The 21,160-nt window shown below is 40.5% G+C and overlaps 1 protein-coding gene across 2 annotated transcripts in view; it reads left to right on the forward strand.

The window, feature by feature from the left end:
• Window positions 1-21,160, forward strand: part of slc2a9l2 (solute carrier family 2 member 9, like 2) — a 168,772-nt gene that overhangs the window by 46,414 nt on the left and 101,198 nt on the right. For both annotated transcript variants that reach the window (XM_061727838.1, XM_061727839.1), the window contains exon 7: window positions 13,601-13,733. In XM_061727838.1, coding sequence (XP_061583822.1) covers window positions 13,601-13,733 — 133 coding nt within the window. The remainder of the gene's footprint in view (window positions 1-13,600; window positions 13,734-21,160) is intronic.

The raw sequence follows: 21,160 nt of genomic DNA on the forward strand, positions 1-21,160 counted from the left end.
TAAGGAAAGCGTAAGAGTGGTCTGTTACCCCTTTTACACCAAGCTGGTTCCAGGGCTGGTTCTGGGCTAGAGCCAGACTTAGCACCAGTTCTTTGGTTTTACACAGCCTAAGCACCGGCTCCTGGCTCTCAAAACTGGTGCTGCTGTAGCACCAGTTTTGAGCTGGGCCAGGTCTAGAACCACTTTACGTCGGGGGCTGGGGGCGGTGTTACTGAGCTGGGTGCGGTGTTACTGAGCAACCAAAGCAGAATAAACACGGAAGAGCGCTGTTTTTAAACAACGGAGCGTTGAAGACGGCGGTTAAGTTAGCAGACTCTTTTATTATTACATCCATTTATTTAATAATGGATGTAAAACAGAAGCAGCAGTGGTCTACGGTACAATCCATCAACGGTAACGTCCTAAATAATTTATTTCATCCAACGTAATTCTCAACAGAGCTGCAGGTTTCTCCCCCGGGACGACGGCGCAGGTTGGACGGCTGAGGAGCTGCTGTCCCCCGGGGCTGCCGGCTCTCGAGTCAAATTTCTTAACAGGCGTTATTTGGATAAACTGAGCCCAGGTTGGGGATCTTAAAGGTTACTTTTAAGCCTGAAAAAAATATTAAAACTTAATAAAGTGCCATATTAACAGCGCTACAGCTGAAATTAAAACAGCTTTTGGCTCTCAGCTTCCTGATCAGGGTAGGGATGGAAACGAGGGGGAGTGGTGGTGACGTATACAGTAACGTAATGACGTGGCTCTCTGGCCAGCACCAGCTTGTGTAAAAGCAGACGGTTCTTACTTAGAACCAACCGCGAACCGGCTCTAGCACCAGCACTAACACCAGCCCTGGAACCAGCTTGGTGTAAAAGGGGTATGAGTGGGTCTGTGGTTCTGTCACATTATCAGGGTTCTTCACGATGACCACTTCTGCTGATGAGTTGGTCGAGGATGTCACTTGTTGTCAAGGGTAAAATTGTGATAAGCTTTGACAAATGACAATCTGACCTTCATGCTCAGCTGCCGAAATCTCCCATGAAGAAGCATGTTTATTTGGTTTTACAGCAGATACAGGCCTTTAGCCAGTGTATCACTAAATACTCAAGAGATTCCCATGCTATCAGCATGCCTCAGACGCAGACAAAGGTTAGACTGTTGTCTTAATGAATCCTTATCTATGCTCTGTATTCAACATCACACCTATCTATGAAAGCTCTGGGGATGGTAAAAAGATTGATTGACTTGAGTCCTTTTCATGTGCGATTGCTTGTCCTGTCGGTATCAGGAATAGGCGTCTTTTAGTATGCGGTTACGTTTATGTTTGCTTGAAGTTTTTTTCAGTTTTAATATTTCTTCAGTTTTAATATTGCAGAACAATTTCTGTGGGGCTTTAGAGTGCAAACATTTATCAAAACAATGTCTTCAATGATTCAACTGAGACACAGCTTTGAGGTTTTTACAGTTGCTGCACAGATGTCATGGTCACGTAGTTATTCTTTTATATCTTCAATATAAAAGTAAGCCTACGAGGGAGACTACTCACTGTACACCGCAAAAACCCCTTTTTAAGCATGTAAGAAAAGCTTTGTTTCGAGAAAAAAATTGTTTTTCTTTTTTTCTAGTGGCTACAATATTTTTCTAGTTTTAAGAATTCTAGTCAATTAACTCTTCCTTACCCTATTGGCATTTTATTTTTGTTTAATGCAAGACAATTTGACTTGATTTAGGAGTAAAAAAAATAGGCCTATTTTTAGAACAGCTGTTTAGGCAGTGTACATGCATCCATGGTGCAAATATAATATCCATCAACACAGTTTGCCATGGAAACAAACATTACACCTTGTGTGAATAATAACAGCATCAATGACATAAACAGATAACCAACTTCTTCTCTTGATACTTCCCTGTGTGTCACACAGCTAATCAGATGCTTCCATCTTATACTGTCTTGCGCATCCTCCTTTGCCACACCAAACAACTTCACATCCTCTTTTACTACATCCAGAAACCTTCTTTTGGTCTTTTTCTCCTGTCTTACAGCTCCATCTGCAGCATAATCTACAAATATAATCACCTCCCCCACTCTGTGTCCATCTCAATGTAGCCTCTCCTACTTTGTCTCTTAATCTTAACATCTTTAGCTCTGCCACTCTGCCAGTCCTGCTGCCCGCCTTTTGTGCGACACAGTAAATACTGGGGATGAAGCTAACTCCAAGCCGTATAGAAATGCTGCTCTCTCAACTGTCCTGTAAACCTTCCCCTTCACTCTTTTATGAGCAACGGGGAGACATTCTTCTCCATCCTCTCAGCTTCCGTATTTTTATTTTGGAATTAGACCTCTTCTCTGACAAGCACGTCTGTTAAGAGGTTGAATGAATACATACATAAAATAATTAAAAACTAGTGCTGGCCAACGATTAAAATTTTTAATCTTAATTAATCCATGATTTCTGTAATTAACTGTGATTAATCACATATTAATTGCATATTTATTGCATATTTATTCACACATTTTGTGCTGTTCTAAATTACCTCAAGGTATTTTTTTGTATGTTTTTAATACTGTTAACATGAGAAAGGGCAAATATGCTGCTTTATGCCAATGTTTATTCAACTTTCCACAAAAAAAGCTTTTGACCTGAATGTAACATTCCTTCATAAATACAAACACAATGTAGTCCCCAATTTTACACTTGTAAAGACTAATTTAAGATTCCTTGTTTTTTTAAGCAGCTCAATGTAAAACAATGAACCATATGCATCACAAACATTGTACAAGAAGTGAATTGGTCAGTTAAATTTTCCCTGTAATTATGTCTAACCTCATATGGAGGAAAATAAAAGGCTCAAAAAATATCCCCTTCTCCTAAGTGGGATCAAAACAGGGGGATACAAAAACCTAAATGACAAACAAATAAAGTGCGTATGTAACGGGAGTAACTCAGCCGTTTCCTCACCTGAATCCTCAGAGCGAATCACAGTGTCTGTGTGCGGGGGGGGGGCATTGTTGATGTAAAGCGCTTTGCGTTGCATTTCTTATTTTGTAAGAAAAGCGCTTAACAAATGAAGTTTGATTTGATTTGACTCGTCCTTTTTTGCAAGCTGCTATCCAGCGTTGTCTGATTTTGACGAGGGGGGGGGGGGAGCGGCGCTCTCTGGTATTTGAGACTCTACGTACTTCGATGGTAATTCATTTCAAATCGATAGTACATGTAAATAACTTCAGTCTTGTCCAGTGAACCATCTGGCGTCTTTTTGAAAGTGAACTTGCTGTTCAAAAGTCGCTTTTCATTCTCCATCTTTCAGTTCACCAGACTTTTCCTCGAACTACGGGTGCCGTCAAGCGCCTGAAATGATATGTGCCTTTTTTTTTCTTTTTTTTTTTTAATCGTGAGTTAAAAAAATTGTCGGCGTTAAGAGAACGTTAAGAGAACGTTAAGTTAACGCGTCGTTAACGCGTGAACTTGGACAGCCCTATTAAAAACGAATTAAAACATTTTGATTACAGATGATTAGCCTCCTCGTGTGTCTACTAACGCGCTCGCAGATGATCCAGAACTGCTGACTGGTTCCACATTGCCCGAGCACATCACACCAGTCCTTGCCTCTTTGGCTTCCAGTTCATCAGAGAGGTCATTTTTTAAGTTCTTCTACAAGTTTTCATGCTCTTAGTGGACAGCCACCAACTTACATCACATATTGAGAGTTTGCTGTTGCTACACTTGATTTGTGGAACCAGCTCAACATCATTAGCGTTCCCTGCATCTCGTTTCAACCTAACTGGTTCTTGACATTTCTTTGTCTGAACAATTATCTTAAATTCATGTTAACAAACACACTGAGAAACAATACCCAGCCACCCCAACACGGCAAAAATATTATGATCACTCATCTTTCTCTTCAGGTGAAGCTAAGACAGATGATTGTGGTATTTCTGGCAAAGAAATGAAGTCTGCTTTCACACTTAATTGTCCATTAACTACAGTACAAGCAACCAACACAATTTGTAGTGGCATGTTTATTTTATTGCAACACTAGGGTCATAAAATAATTCTCCAGATTGTGCGTAGGCAGGTGTGCTCAAGTGTTGTTGTGGTACATTTTCTCACATGTGGTCACATATATCATCGACGACTGTGGAACTGTCATCTTTATATGCATCTTTATATCCAAGCCAAAGTTCTGGCTTCACCTCCTTGTCCAATACGGATTGGTAATGCATCGATAAATATCACTTTCATCTAGTCCTCTAGTTATCCACAGTCACTGAGTGTTTCTCTTCAGGCCAGTGCCAGAGGTGCTGTTGGGATCTTGAAGCTGTAAGGGCTTAGCCCAGCCTAGAGCTCTTTGGACTTTTCTTGTGTTGCTACTTTTATTTAAGAGTTAAAAAGGTCTTGAACTAGTAGTGTATATAAAGCGGCTTTTGGAAACTCGAATCAAAATTTACAAATTAAGTAAAATCAGCTTTCAGTCAAATGTATTATTTTCATTGCTGGTAGAAAGAAGAAAACAGGAAGAGGAATGTCGAGCCTTGACACTGATATGACAAAGTCTGATGCTCGGTTGTACATTGTTAATGTTAAAATACATTTTTAAAATGTGCCTGGTCACGTCTCAGAGTTTTTTTTACTCTTTTGTGTGACTAATCTGTGTTTTATCAGACAGTTTCCTCGTCTTCACCTCTCCACCTTTTGGACTGTTGGTTGTTTTTTATGCTCCTCTCTCTCTTCTGTCCTGCTCACTATAATGTTGAAATCACAGGACAACCAACATGTAATCATATACCTTTTTTTTCTCTCTCGAAAACATAGAAAAGAATTCCAGTTTGTGACAACAAGAAACAGTTTTCATTTCCAGGTCATTGATGTGTGGTCCACTGCTGCTTTGTTTCCTTCCATCTTGGTTTTAATCGCTGTTTACAATGGGCTTTTGCGCAAATCTTTTCCCACAGCAGATTTTTCTATATTCAGTTTCAAATTAGCGTTTTGTTTGAATTATATATTGTTTTCTTGTTACTTCTACATTTGCCTTTTGCAAGCTTCCCACTGTATTTGTTTTTGCTCCCAGTTTTAGAAACAGGTTTCTGGGACCATCTATCACCACGCTCCATGTTAAATTACCTTCTGCTTGCTGTCATATTTCTGCGGCTGCTGCCCCACCGCATCATAGGAGAAGAAACAATACGAGCTTTCCTGCTTCAAGTCTTTTTATTCCTTTATATTCAACATTGATGCCACAGTAATACAGAAGTAAAGAATCCAGTTTCAGTAACTCCAAATAAACAGCCCTTAAGCCTGTAGTCAGACATTAAGAAGCTTTATTTGTAGGCTTGCATATTCTACCCTGTAGATAGTGCAGCTTTAATATTCTGAAAATGGGACAGCATACACCTGCAACGACCAACTGTGAATTTACTCTTCTGATAGGGAATGAGGAAAACAGGCTTTTGGAGAAGCTGACATTCATCACAAACAGCTGCAGGCAAAAGAGTGATAGTCTTCTCTTCTGATCCTGGCAGATGTCCTCCTGAAGGATACCAAAAGTTAAGATTCTGGTGGCGTGAGCGTTTACAAACCTTCACCTTTATCATGATACAGAAATACAATATCTCCACAGACACTTTTATCTTCTAGATAATGGGCAGATTATTGGGGGTTGCAAAAGCTGGAAACTTAAAGAGAGACATCCTTGTACTGAGGTAGTTAGTGTGGATGTCATTCCATGCTTTTAAATGTCAAATCATGCTGCACGACATGTGCTGAACTGTTTAGGGAGAAATGTTCTTATTTACTCGCTACTCGAGAACAGAACATTATGTAAATATGCAGTAATATTTAGCCAACAGTGAGTAAGTGTCTTAATCATAGTGGTTGCTGTGGAAGATTACCATAACTGTTGTGGGATCAAACTTCGATAAGTTTGATACAGTGATTCATTACACAGATCTATGATGTACAGGTAAAGTAAGTAAGACATAACAGAATACATACAGTAAGCTTGTATAAATGGATACACTCTAAATGTGGTCCAGCTGACACGTTCATTATCTGTTACCTGTTCACAAAAACCCCATCTCTGATTTTCTGATTTTATTTTCTAATTTTATTCTATTTTATGGTTGTCTTCGCACGTGTTTTATTCTTCTGATCAAAGCTAGCTTTCATCCTTTGTTTCTGTTGTGTCACAGCACGACAACCTACAGCCTTGAACTTCTGTATTCTCACGGGAAATAACTAGGGAAAAACTGCATGGCTTTTGGAATACAGCAGTACACCATTTGTCTGCTTTATTTGGTTTACTGTAAGCAAGTATCACTCCGGTTCAGAGCTCAGTTTTTCAAACTATGATTTATTACCAGGGCTGATGGGATCAGAGCCTTAGGGACTAGACTCACACAGCTTGCCCCAGTTAAAAGTTACGATGAAAAGCCACCCGGAGATGTATATGTAACGTGTACTGATGACTGCGAACATTTGGTGACTGTGAAATAGGTGCATGTTTGTGAGTGGCAGCGTTTCAAAATGAGCCCAACAATTATTCAGTCCCCTTATGAATGCCTGGAAAACTAGTTTTCTGTGTTAAGGCACAGTCCAATCTGATAATCATGCCTTCTGTATGATTATTAAGTTTTGATGTGTTACTTTGTGCTGGCGATGTAATTCTGATCAAATGCTCATGAGGCTGAAGTAGGCTGAGTTTTCAGTAAGATGGAGCTGAAATTTTTACATTTGTAAACTTAAACTATTAAAATTATTATATTCAATGAGGTGTGAAGCATCAGTAAAATACATGTGTGGCATTCAGCTGACATCAGCAGATCGATTGTATCTTCCTTGAATAAAACATTGAGTTCCTGTGGGTGGTTAATGGACCTCATGATTTAATGCTTGCAAAGCTGATTCTTTGTCTGTCAGAGGTGCATGGGTTTCATCTAATTAGGGTTTGTTTATTGGGTGAGTTCTTCATTTCCAAGTACATATTTTGTAAAAGAGATGTAAGACCAAATCCTGTCTCGTCTTAAATACAGGAATACGTACTTTTTCTGTAAGTCAACCAAGTAGTGCTAATAAGACAGTTTCTCTCCAAAGGCTGATGGGAAGCGCTGTGACTTGTACAGTAAAACACCACAAACATAGTCTATTATGTCACAACATTCATCTGGATGAGCCTGACTTTAAACTAAGAGGAACGTCAGTCCTTCATTTCTCTTTTCATCCACATACTGCCACACCCTCTGTTCTGCAGCAGCCAGTCATTTACACTCATGTTAAACATCTGCAGGTCCATTAACTCCTAACGCCTGATATTTTAGCACAATTTGCCATATGTGCATTTGTGGTGTGAATTTCTGACAGAGAACATACTCTGCTAGCATCAATTATTAGCTAGAACAATATGAATGCGTAGCTGTCTTATGGAAAACAAACACCGATCAGTTGTTTGTGTAGTAAAATTGTGCAGGCTACAAGTGTGGGCTGTTATAACAATAGTTTCTCTTCCATGTGTGGAGAATAAAAGTCATATACGTATGTGTGTGAAAAACATAACCAATTTTAAGTTGTGTGTTTTAACTTTGCAACTAATTACTTATGCATGAATTGTTTTCGGCCCTGTAAAAAGGATTGCTTAGCAGGTAAGGTTAATATAATATATAATATTACCATAAGGTAATGGAAAATTACTGCATGCGTGTAATGTTCAGCTAATAAATACAGCTGTTAAAGATCTGTGCAACAGGACAGAAGGTTCAGCAGGGGTTTAACACAGATAACAACTAAGTGATGTTGTGGACTCCATGAAAAGTACTCCTCGTATAACAGAGAGAAAATCAGCTCCTCTCAAGGTTATCAACTGGAACGGAGGGTTTTATGGAAGGGAGGAAAAAGGATGGCTACCGTATGTATGGCACCGATTGTTAGAGTTTTTTATCACGTTTCGGAGTCTGGGTTATAAGTTTATGCGCATCCCACTCCGCGCTCAGACACGACTCAGGCGCATCGGGAAGCTGTTGTTTGCTGTTTTGGTGAGTTGTGTCTCCACTCAGCTGAATGTCTCAATAAATGATTGTTGATTGATTTTGAAATATTTTTTTTTTTTATTTATTTCAGATCCCCATTAGTTGCTGCCTCAGCAGCAACTATTCTTCCTGGGGTCCAACAGTATATACATTTCTAAAAAACTTCTACAGTACAATATAAAATGTTAGTTAAACAGAATAAAAGTAGATAACAAGTACAAAGAACAACAACTAAAAAGAAAAACAAGACAAAAAACAAAAACTAATAAAAACTAAAGATAATAAGAAGCAGAAAACAATGAAAAAAAAGAAAATTAATTTTCCTAAATGAAAAAACGAAAATGAGCTTTTGAGCTTCCTTTCTTAGTCTCCTCTTGAAGCCAACTCTGCCACTAGTTGAAATAAGATTTTCTGGAAGTTTATTCCAGTAAGTAACTGCCCTGTACATTACTGTTCTTTTTAGTGCATCGGTTTTAGGTTTGGGCAGGGTGAAATGACCTCTCGTGGCATGTCTAGTATGATAACTGTGGCTATCATTAGCAAGAAGCAACTGAGAAAAGAGATAATTTGGTGTATGACATGTGTAAATATTTTTTAAAAACAGTATCAGGCTACATGCTAGTCTGTCATTGACTTTCATCCATGAAAGTTTATTATGCATTTTTTCGACACTAAATCTATACGAGCAATGCAGAGCGAGTCTCGCTGCTCTATTTTGGGTAAGCTGGATCTTATATATTTCATGTTTGGAGGCGTTAGACCAGATTACTGGGCAGTAATCAATATGTGACAAAACCAGAGATTGTATAACTTGTTTAATAATTGTATTGGTTACAAAATAGGCACTCCTAATGATTGAGATGCTTCTACTCATTTTTGCTACAATGTTGTTTATGTGAGTGGCCCAAGACAATGTTTCATCAATCGTAACACCCAGTAATCTGGCCTCCTTAACTTGCTCAATTTAAGCTCCATGCAAGGACACAGGAAATATCTGGTCTGTGACTCATAATTGTGTTCTTGCTTTTGTCACATCAATGAGCTGATGAGAGAGATGGAGTAGTAATGCTGAGTTAAATAGGAAAATCTCATGTCTCGACACATGGCAATGGGGGTGGCAGTGTTAGAATTGTTGGCATTAGCATTGAGCCAACGCATTTGTAAAGAATTGTACTTCCTCGCGTTGAACACCAGGGGACATTCACAAAGGACACAGGGAGATACTTGGCATTTACACTGTTGGTATTTTTAAGGTGGTCTTTCTGGGCTTGTGATTAACCTCGAATACAAGATGACCCAAGTTAATACAGATCAGGAAACCAACAATCTAACTTAAAGGAGCATGAGGCAGGATTGAGGCAGGATTTATGAAAAAAATTCGTACACGTTTTAATTTTTCTAGTAATAATGTCAGATGAAGCGTTCCAAACCAAAAAGAATGAGCCCTCTAGTGTATCTCTCCGTTGCCTTGAACAGGCTGTGTGCTGCAAAATGTGCTGCAATTCTGGACCGGAATTTCCCGCGCTGTCCTGCGGATGTGACGTCACATGACGCTGCATGCGCGTTCTCCCCGTTCTCCCGTGCCGGCTTCGCTGTTGGCTGCAGTACCCCCGACGGCCGTCGTGGCGAAGGTGGCGATAATGAGTGTCATTTCTTAAAAGGAGCCTCATGCTCCTTTAAGGAACTGAGGGCCACTACTGGGGACTCCAGTCGATCTCCACCAACTCCCTCGTTAAAATGAGGAAGTGTGGAGTGGCAGAGACGTATGTTAGACTGGTGCTGGATATGTATGAGAGAGTATGACAGAGGTAAGATAGTAAATCAGGTATAATCTGGTACAGATCTGTGCATCCTGAACATTTTCCAGTTTGTGTATAAGAAACTTCTGTGTTTACTTGCAGTTATTATGCCATTATTACTGTGTGTGAGTGCTGCCAGGTCAGTGACCTCAGCCATCATCAACACATAGCCTACTGGATGCCTCAGTGATAAGCCGGGAAGTAGGTTATTTCTGCTTGGTCTTTTTTCCCCCCTCACAGGTCTAGGAGTTTATTCTTCTGCCTCTAGTTTGCCACACCTGTGCGCTCAGTACACATGCACCCACTCGACCGATTCCCCCCAGCTGTATGTATTTAGACTCAACCCCTAGAAAATCGTACTGAATCACATCTGTATATTTTTTGTCAATAAATGAAAAAACAGGGGTTATTTAAAAGTCCTTTTTTTTCAGATCAAATACAGGACAAAAAATATGCACTCACCTTGTGATTTACATTTTAAAACAAATATATGCAGTTATACCAATATACAAGTTTTTCTACAGTTAAAAATGCTTACATACCTAAATGAGCTGTTGCATGTGGCTCACGGTAAACGTCACCCTAACGACAGATCTGCCAGTTGAAACACTGCAAGTTGATATAAAATCCTTCCAAAAAGGTAATTTAACACAGAGAATTGCAAAATATGTTAGTTGTACCCAGTCAGTTGTGTATAGAGACAGTGCAAACAAAATAAGAAGATTGTAAAACATGAACATTCGGGTCACGTTAGGACGGAGAACTTAAGGCAGCATGCCTTGCAAATAGAAAAACACAACAAAATCAATTTAAAACAAATGTCAGATACAAGGTTCCATGTTTGTGAGTGAAATGTAATAAAGTAGCTTATGAAAACTGGGATTTACAAGCAGAAAAGTCAAATTTTAAATCATCATTTACATCTTAACAGAAAAAAACAAGACTACAAAGATCAAGAGAGGAGAAGTCAGAGACTTTGGATGGTTGTATAAACATTATATTCAGGATATTTAGTAATCATGGATCTGGTGCACGTCCAATAAAGTGAATTCATTAACCAAACAAGCACATTTATAATACGTTATTTAATTATTTCCAGTTTATTCCAGTTAATTCCAGTATTTCCGGGGCAAAGCAATTCATCATTCATTAACTCTACAGTAAATGCAGCTTTGGACACTTTACTCTCTCCATTAATAGAAAGCCGGTTTGGCAACACTAAAACAACTTTTTAGTCTGATAATGCATCTCTAAAACCTTTAAAAAAAAACAATAAATAAAACAAAAGCCATGAAAAGGTCCAAACTGTCCAGGCTCCATCTTTCAAAGCTGCTCCATCAACTGCTTTATGAGAAAGTTTCACCTCGACTGATGAAGAGTATTGTTTTTCATTAGTGAAGTTCACGACCCAGAGAATTCACGCTGAAATAAAAGCGAGCAAAGGTACAACAAAGTGCTTACTGAAATTTCGTTTGATTCAGGGTCGGTAACCATTTCTTCACGATTCAGTGATTCCATATTTTTTTCCATCCCTTGATCTGAAACAAAGGCATTAGACCCCGTCCACACGTAGCCGGATATCTGCGGATATCTGCTAAACCGGAGATATTTTCCTCCGTTTTGACCTGTCATCCACACGAAAACGCAAATAAACGAAGGTTTAAAAAAACTCCGGGCAAAGTGAAGATTTTTGAAAACTCCGTTTATGTAGATGCGTGTGGACACACATAACCGGAGATTTGCGTTTTCGAACGTCACATTATGCGCCAAAACAACAACAAATCTGCTCTGACGTGCGACTTTTGTTTACTATAGAAATACAGATGATCCAGCATCTGTTCTCCAAGCCATTTATTAAATAAATGGTCTCTGCTCTTGACCGGCCGCTTACTGCGTTACACCGACACAGAGGGCTCCGCGGAGCCGCGGAGGCTGAACCTCCGTGGAGCCCCGCCGAGCCCCGCCGAGCCCCCCGGAGCCCCGGAGCGGCGGAGCCCGCGGAGCTTCCCCGGGAGCCGCAGATTATCTACAGGTTAGAATGCTTATGAATGTGTTCGAAAACGCAGATCTTCGGTTACGTGTGGATGCAAATTTTTTTATAAACGGAGGGGGGAAATATTCGTTTTTAAAAATACCCGGCTACGTGTGGACGGGGTCTCAATTACAAGAGATGGAACTGTTGTAATGAATGGCTCTTTTTCAGATCAAGTTTTCAGAAAAAGTAATGGAATGTTTTTCCCCCTATCAACCTGGCTCATGCGCGCGAACCCACACATTACACTAGGTCTGATTATTACTCATCTTCTAATGTCATAGTGTCCTCATCTCCCGGACACCTTGCACAAGAATATAGTATAGCATATACTATACTACTAGTAGATACTGTCTTTGCTAAAATGTAGTACAACAAAGGGTGAAATTATGCAAACCCTGGCACTGTCTGCAGTATGTGAAAGACACCCGGAAAGTGGGCTACTTCCAGAGCATTTGCCAGTATGGAATTTAACCGGCATACCTCACATACTGTGTCTCATAATGCCATGAGCCACTGCAGAAAACTGCTGTTTTGCTTCACGTTCGGCTCATTCCCTCTTTGTGGAGGGGTGAATGCGCAGCAGCATCACAGTCTGCATATTGATTTGGCATAGGTTTTTACGATGGAGACCCTTCCCTATGCAATCCCACAAGCACGGGGAGAACATGCAAGCCCGTCACAGACAGACCTCTGCTGGGAGTCAGTCCAGTACCAACAACACCAGTCAGCCACAACGACCCCAGGTTTGCTGTGCCCTAGCATAATCACTTTTATGGTGGCATATAACATAGTAGCAGATAATGACCATCATACTATGCAGTACATATACTGCCCTGCTGGGGAAGACACTCGGCAACCTTACATTAAAACTATCATTATAAACAGACCTTGTTTAATGTGGCTCAACAGCAATGTCGGCACCATTTTTTGTCATATCTTTATTATTTATTTTGTGATCTGTCAGTTAAGTGCGAGTGTCGGCACTCAACAGTGCTATAAGGTGGTGTACCCCTTTTATATGTCCCATGGACTAAGAAAATATACCTGAGTATCCTCACTCATAGCCACTCTGAAAAGCCTTGTCAGTCCTCGTTCTCTCCTGAGTTGGGTTTTTGGGTCACAGGCAGGAAGATGGAGGCACTAAGAGATAAGATATCACTAGTTGTTGATCTGATGAAAACCTAACAGAGTCAATTATAACCATAAATAACTTCCCTCATGTTGATCATTAAATAAACCTAATTGAAGTCTGTATTAAATATCAATTTCCATACTTTAGCAGAATTTGAGGAACATTAACCCTTTAATTAAATGTTTTGAAGAAACTGATGACAATATAAATAACTAAAGGTACACATTTCCCAAAGTCTGAAGGTGTTTTGGCCGACTAGATTATCTTTAGGTTGTCCTTGTTTTGTATTTTGTTTAAAAAAAAAAAAAATTGACGTGTCACGTTGCACATATCACCCCCCCTCCTCCTCATTTTGTGTCTGTCTATTAATTTCAAACAAAATCCACCATTTTCAAAAATATTTCACTGGCTCTTACATTAACTACATATTTAATGTCGCAGCTGGCATGTATGCACAATTTTCTGGAAGCACAGTAACACCCGAGTGTGTGATGAGCATCCACATGTTCACTGGAATGTTATAGAAAAGCTCTGAGACATTAAGTGTTTTGTAAAATCTCCTTATCTAATGATACATTGTCATGCTTCCTATTCCGAAACGTCGATGTTGATCTTCTGGTAATGTTTCACTGCAGGAATCCCGGTGGAACTACCTGTTTTCTTTCCTGGCATGTCCTGCTATGCTGCAGCTGTGTGTGCTCCCCTTCCTCCCTGAGAGTCCTCGATACCTGCTGATCGAACGGAGGGATGAGGCCGGAGCAGAAAAAGGTATGATGCACGGCAGAAATACATTCACATGCTTGTTCAAATAAACTTGAATCATGCAATCAAATATTGCAACCCAGTCAACACATTCACAACTGACTTTTGGGTCATGTGTGTGTAAAAATGTGGATATCATGATGCAATATGCACCTAAGACCAATGGTTGGTGGCTTGAATACTTGATTAGGGTACAATACAGGTTTTGAAGAGAAATACAGGACATACACAACCTCCACATCCCTCAAAATATGTCAGTCAGGCTGTAATTTTGACTGCCAATCCAAATCAACTATCCAATGTTTTTGCATATTCAGATTGTACATATTATTAATCAGAAAAGAAATGCAGATGTGAAAAGCAGATGGGACACATAAATGAACAGGGGAAGCAAATTCCACCAAAGGAAATTATCACATAATGTTTATTAACTTTAACCAGGGAAAGAAACTCCTGAGATTTAAAATCCATTTTTCAAGAGTGCCTGAGATAAGCAGCAGTTAAGACGTAAGAGTTACAAACGCATATAAGAATAACAGTTTAAACATAAAATATGTGCATAAGGACCGCAAAAAAGCAAACGTCATCCAAGATTGCCTATATAAAGGCTTACAATACCATTCATTTCAGACCTTTAGGCTTCATAGGTTATTATTGTTCCCCCAGAAAGACGGTATGTCCCCCTCTCCACAAATCAGTTTCTTTTGTGATCTATCAACTGCTGAAAGGATGTGACTTAAAAAAAAGGATCAGGTGGTAAAGTCATTGCTATTAGTGCATATGTTAATGAAGCATGCAGAAAAGTGACATCTGGCGTGAATGATGGCTTTTGTCTCTTGAGTCATTAATGCATTTTGATGTCCTACCCGTACTTTATAGCTGGATACGCTGACAAATTACTTCCTCTTGTTCTTTGTGACATGGAAAATCCTGGTGCTGGATTTTATAACGAGGCTAGTTCAAGGGTTCAGTGACTTGTCAGTAAAGAAGATTGCATGAGGACTTGCATTCATGATGAATATGATGATGAGGTATTGATATTAAAGTTGACTAGAATAAGAATTGTTATCGGTAACGCTGACATTCAAAACATCGGTGTCTTAGTTTGCCTCATTTCTGTACGTGAGCTACAGTAATAAATTAAATAAATTGACCGGTAAGGCAACATTGAGAGGATTAACAAAGAGAAAAGATGACCTGTGTGTGATGATGTGGCACTTTAATATAGCTGCTGAAACAGCTGCTGTTCTATAGTATGTATGTGACGAGCTGCTCTCAGTTTGACTTCTTGATTTCAAAATAATGAATTTTTAACACTATCTGATACAAATTACTGTCTCTTTCAGAATAACAACATGTCACATGCACATTTTATAAGATGTTTTTGAATTTCTCTGAACAGTTTCAGAACGTCAGCGCAGTTGTTTTGAATCTTTCGTCTAGAATTTAGTGTAAAAAAAAATCTGACATCGGTTTTCCTCATTAGGGATGAATACGGCGTTTTGCAGTGGTTGTGCTTCATTCATTGTTCAAGTTCTTTGCTGAAAGTATTATATATGTGAAAAAGGCATCATAATGTTGCTATATCCAGCTAATCTTCAAATTTAGCAGCTTTAAAATTGAAACGCAGTGCTTCTGTGTGATGGAACACTGATTTAAAGCGCACGAACGTGCAATCTTAAGTTCATTTCCTTCTCAACATATTGCAATTAAGGAAAACTGTTTTTGATTTTTCTTTATTTCTCTGTCTTTTGTTTAGTGAGAATTAAATATGTAGAGAAACCAATTATGCAGGAATCACCTGTGACCAATTTCAGTAATGCTGAGCTCAGTCTATTTATACTAAAATGCTTTTGATTGGTTGTTAATATACGTGGCAGTAAAACATGTTCCTCCCTGGTAGGGCTGCAACTAACGGTTAATCTTTCCATTACTGAGATGAATGAATTCTTCAGTCAATAATATGTGATTTATTTAATTCGGTGACGAACAAACTTTGCTGCTCATGAGACTATAAAAAATAAAGTTAGGTCAAGTTAAAACCACGTCCTGTTGTAGGCAACAGTATTAGGTACTTCTCTTAACCATAACTGTTTTTTTATTTTACGTTTTTATAGTACCATATTGTCTGATGTCATTAAAAGAAACATGAACAAAAGTATACCTTTGAGGAAGTATTATCCAATCCGTGTGATTCAAGGAGTTTTGGATGTCATTCCAGCACATGTTAGACATGACATGGTACGGCATTTGTTTCCCTGGTCCCAGAGCAAGCCCTTACAAAGAAAAGAAAACATTTAATAAAAATTTAATAAAAATCAAAGAAATAATAAATACAAAAAATATTATAAATAGAAAAAAAATATTCAAACACTAAAAACAGCAGGATGACACTGACATGACAGCAGTGATAATAAAGTGGAAGTTGTGCGGGGCTGAGGGCGGGGGTGCGGGGGTGCGGGGGGATTAGCAGGAACTACAGGGGTCCTCCAGAGTTCAGCAGTCTCACAGCTTCAGGGAAGAAGCTGTTCCTAAGTCTGGAGGTCCTACTCTTGATCCTCCGCAGCCTCCTGCCTGAGGGAAGAGGGACATACAGAGCATGTGGGGGGTGGGTGTTATTCTTCATGATGCAAGAACCCGTTTCCTGTATCTGGAGGTGTAAATGTCCGTGGTGGTGGCTAGGCTGTGTCCCACAGTCCTCTGTGCAGCTTTCACCACCCTCTGCAGAGCTTTCTCCTCTGCTGCAGAGCAGCTGCCGTGCCAGACGGTGATGCAGGAGCACAGGACGCTTCCCACCGCACGTTGTGGAAGGAGGCCAGGACTGAGCTCCCCAATCCAGCACACCTCAGCCTCCTCAGGAAGTAGAGCCGCTAGTGTGCCTTCCTGACCAGGCTGGAAGTGTTGGTGCTCCAACACTTCCAGAGGATGTTTTCTCTGCACCAAACCTCAGGGGGGGCTCAGCACACAGCCCTGGGGGTCATGTGCTGAGGGTGATGGAGGAGGAGGAGACGTCGTGGATCCTCCAAGACTGCGGCCTGGCTGTTAAAAAGCCCAGGAACCAGTTGCAGGGGCTGGAGCTCAGTCCAAGTGTTGTTAGTCTTTGAACTGGAGTCTGTTGTCTGATGGTTTTAAAGCAGATGTGAAATCCACAAAGGGCAGGCAGACAAAAGAGTCCTTGTTTTCTCTGAGTTAAAGCTGGTTTATGGTTCTGCGCTACACCAACGCAGAGCCCACGCCCCTGCTGTGACACCGTTGTGAATCCTTCGGACTTCTCCAACACTCCATTTTGCCGCGGTGCAATACCACCCGCGACCGCTAGGGGGACGCAATCTTTTCCTGAATGGTTTTTCCGACTTTTCCGGTCACAGTGAATCAAAGAAATAAGGACAACTATTGTGCAAAAAACCAAAACAAAAAAAATCACACATACACAAAGAAAAGAGCGCTGAAAGTTCACGATTGCTTCACTAACCGGAAGGAAATGCGTTGCTACCAAGCGAACCAATCACAGCCCTATCGGTCTGCGTTGGTCTGCGTCCTCTCGACGCGTAGTTACAATTTGTGGGAGGTGCACGTCAGGCACGGCGTGGGGTGCGCAACGTGGCGCAACCTGCGGCGTAGGCTCGGCATCGATTTGTTGCAGAACCATAATCCAGCCTTCAGGGCTGCGAGGACCACAGAATAGATGGCGTCCTCTGTGGACTGGTTCTTCCTGTATGCGTACTGGTGCGGGTCCACAGTGACGCCGACGCAGGTTTTGATGATAGCCGTAACCAGTCTCTCGAAGCACTTCATATTGGGGTGAGGGCTACCGGCCGATAGTCATTCAAGCCTGTCACTGTGGAGGTTTTGTGGGTGGGGATGATCGTGGCGGTCGGGGCCGCCGCCTGTCGGAGGGAGGTGTTGAACATATCCGTCAGCACCTCCGTCAGCTCGTGTGCGCAGCTCCTCAGCAGCCTCCCGGAAATGTTGTCAGGACCAGCAGTTTTGAGGGGATTCATCCTCTGGAGGGTCCTCCTAACTGCTGCTGGGGTCACGCTGAGCGGCTGTTGTGGACGGGTGAGTCTGGTGCTGAAGGGGGTGTTTGGTTCGTCAAAGCGGGCGTGAAAACTGTTGAGAGCATCGGGCAGAGAGGGGTCCTTGGGGCATTGTGCATCTCTGATGTTATAATCTATGATGCAGCTTATGCCCCTCCACATGTTCCTTGGATCGTGGGACGTGAAGTGCCCCTGGATCCTCTGGGCGTATGCGGCCTTGGCCCTCTTTACTCCTGCAATCACCAGTCTCCTAGCCGCTCTGAGTGCCAGTCAGTCACTTGACCTGAACGCAGCAGCTCCGGCTTTTAGCAGAGACCGAACATCCATGTTCAGCCAGGGTTTCTGGTTCGGGTAGCGTGTGATTGTCCTGTTGGTGGTGACATCCTCTGTACACTTAACAATGAATGATTATACTCTACAGATAATTAAATCTGTTGGCATCTAATTTTTTTCATCGACTTTTGCCAACTACATTGATTATTTCGTGCAGCTCCACTCGGGTGATCTATCCAGCATGAAACTGCTGCCTGTGTGGAGACGGATGTCTAATTAAAGTGCTTCCAACCTGGACTCCCTTCAAATCATCTCTCGCCCTGCCAGCCAACATTCAGCTGGCACGAATCTGCACAGTGCTGCGTCTCCATGTTGCTGGCATGTCTTAGAGCGCTGCGTTGAAGGAATTGTTGTCACTGCTCACAGATCGTGTGGACTCTCCGTGTAATGTCCTTTTATCAGCATCCGGTGCCAGACAGAAACAAGATGTCTTCTTGCGCCCTGCTGTGTTGTGTCGTGTCATTTGGCAGAGCCGGAGTTGTTCTGTTCATGGTTAAAAAGTTGTTGCACTGCATTAAAGACTGCCAGCAGGCAACAGTTGGAGAAATTCTACATTATGAGGAATTGGGATACAATTGCCTTTTCATTTGCTCAGACTAAACCACTGTAAGCAACTTGAAGTCTTGCCTTCCCAACATATTAATACATCAAAGTGTGCGATGCCTATTTTAATTTCTTCCTGTCTGTATTCTGAATGACCTCCTTAATAACTGTCGCTCAACATGAGGCTTAAAAGAGCAGGAAACAACTTTGTTCACAAAAACTGGGGCCAAAATACCCCACACTTTATGTGAAAATGTGCTTATCTGTACAGAAATACTGCCCCATTCATGCAATCCTTTTGGACACACGATGAATTGGTGACACAGATGTGAAGTCCGGCCAGATTGTTGAAATTAAATATGGGTGGATCTAGCACAATTATTTCCCTTGTGCATCACAAATTACTGGCAGCGCTGTTTTGTAATTCAGATGAGCAGTGCTATTTGCATTTCTGCCAGAGCAAATCCATAAGCTCAGTCAGTTGTAAGATAGTAAACAACTCTATCTATCTATCTATCTATCTATCTATCTATCTATCTATCTATCTATCTATCTATCTATCTATCTATCTATAATTAATATATATATATATATATATATATATATATATATATATATATATATATATATATTTTTTTTTTATATATATAGGCTATATGTATTACATTCCATCCCTCCACTCTGATCTCTTACTGTACAACAAAGAGTCGGTGTAGTGGGCCAGCACACATCCTTCAGCGGTGTTTGTAGGCTTGTCAACAGCATTTGTTTACCAAAAACATTTCAACACATGAGGGCAATTTTACATAGATTTAAATTATTTATTTTTTAAAAGGTCTCTTATTCTGTGGGATGAAAACCCTCAGGTTGAGGAATCATGTTTCTCATGCAGGATCTCTGAGCAACATTTTCATTAATATAGCCCTGGATTTTGAAGACAGTTTCGAGTGTTTCTTAAACATGTCAAGGACATATGCATTAAAAATGCACTGCAGGTTTATATAACAAACAAAAAAATACAAAAAAAAACAACCCCGTCACTAACAAATCTCTGCCTCCCCAATGTCACAAACTGTAATTTTCACCCAGAAATTTAATGAACAATCTATCCACTTTAAATATTTCAACCTGGTTTCCTGATTACATTATTAATTAACAATATAGTGTTGTTGCATACATTTGTACTGTACATACAGTATATTAAAATAGAAAGAGAGAGAAAAAGCCTCAGACATACAGGACAAACTGCCCCTATTCAACCATGTCTTACATGTTTGGTTTTAAGGGTGCAGTCACCCCCTCCACTCCAGTTGGTTCTCCTCTTCTGCGGGTTTGCACATTGTTGTGTTATCCACTTTCAAGGTGCAGCAAATGCAGCATGACGTAAAGCTAGGCAGAAATAAAAAAATGGAGCAGCTATAATTCGTCTCTAATCTGAGTCTGTGCTATCGCAGTACCCTGCAAACAAGAGAGGTGTCTTGCATTGCATATTTTCAGTCACAGCCAGCCACGTGAGTTTTTGACTTGGAGGTGACTTGAAATAGCAAATCTCAATCACAGAAACCTTTTTTTCATACTATGTCCTGTTTAATTCATTATACTCATTCTAAGATCACACTAAGATAATTTTAAAGTTTTTTCGTGGCTCTCTCATTAAGGATTCATATTATGATTAATTACGACATGTCTAGTCACACCAGTGACTAAAAGTGGCACTGTGCTGTCCTCCCACAGAGAAAATACAATTGCAATGCTCCACATGCACCGTGACACTGTTGGATATCCTGCCACAACCTTGCAAACATCAATATAGTGTCACTAACATGGACAGCCCCAGCATGACGCTTGATTCAACTACTCTATCTTACCATCTTGCGCTATCAGCAGGGAAAGCTAATTAAATATGCATTTACATGATTAAAATTATATTTAGATATGGGTACACAAGGGAAATTAAACTCATTTGTTATAGCAAGACTGCTCTTTTCTTTTTTTTCTAATCTTGTTTTTTTTCATTGTTATGTTTTAACCGGTTTTAGCATTTGCAACATCATATAGCAAACAGCTTTATACAGCACGTAGCATAAAGGAGTGTGATTCAGATTTGACCAGAGAGCCCAGCCTTTCGTCTTCAGTGTGCCTTTTGTTTGCTTCACATGAGCTTCTTGTTTTGAAAGCTGCTTGCACAACTGAGGCTCTGCTGGAGCAAGCAAAGGCTTTGCCTCACTGAATAAACCATGCTCTTTGGTTTAAAAGAATTTCTCACAGAGCATGGTAACATCAGAGTCCAACCAGTCCTTTTTTTCTTTTTTTCTTTCTTCCTTTTCTAACCCTCTCACCCACCCCTAAAAAATGAAAAGGATTTCTAGAAAGATATGCGATGTGTGTTTGAGTGGCTCCACATTGACTTTCGGTTGTGGCTCTGATTGTTGGTACATCTCTACTGGGATACCCAGGGCTTCTCTAAGGTTGTATGTTGCCCTTTAAACAAAACACTTTTATAGCCTGAATGTATTGCTT

This window comes from Cololabis saira, chromosome 8 (genome assembly GCF_033807715.1).
Source record: "Cololabis saira isolate AMF1-May2022 chromosome 8, fColSai1.1, whole genome shotgun sequence".
NCBI classification, from domain to species: domain Eukaryota; kingdom Metazoa; phylum Chordata; class Actinopteri; order Beloniformes; family Belonidae; genus Cololabis; species Cololabis saira.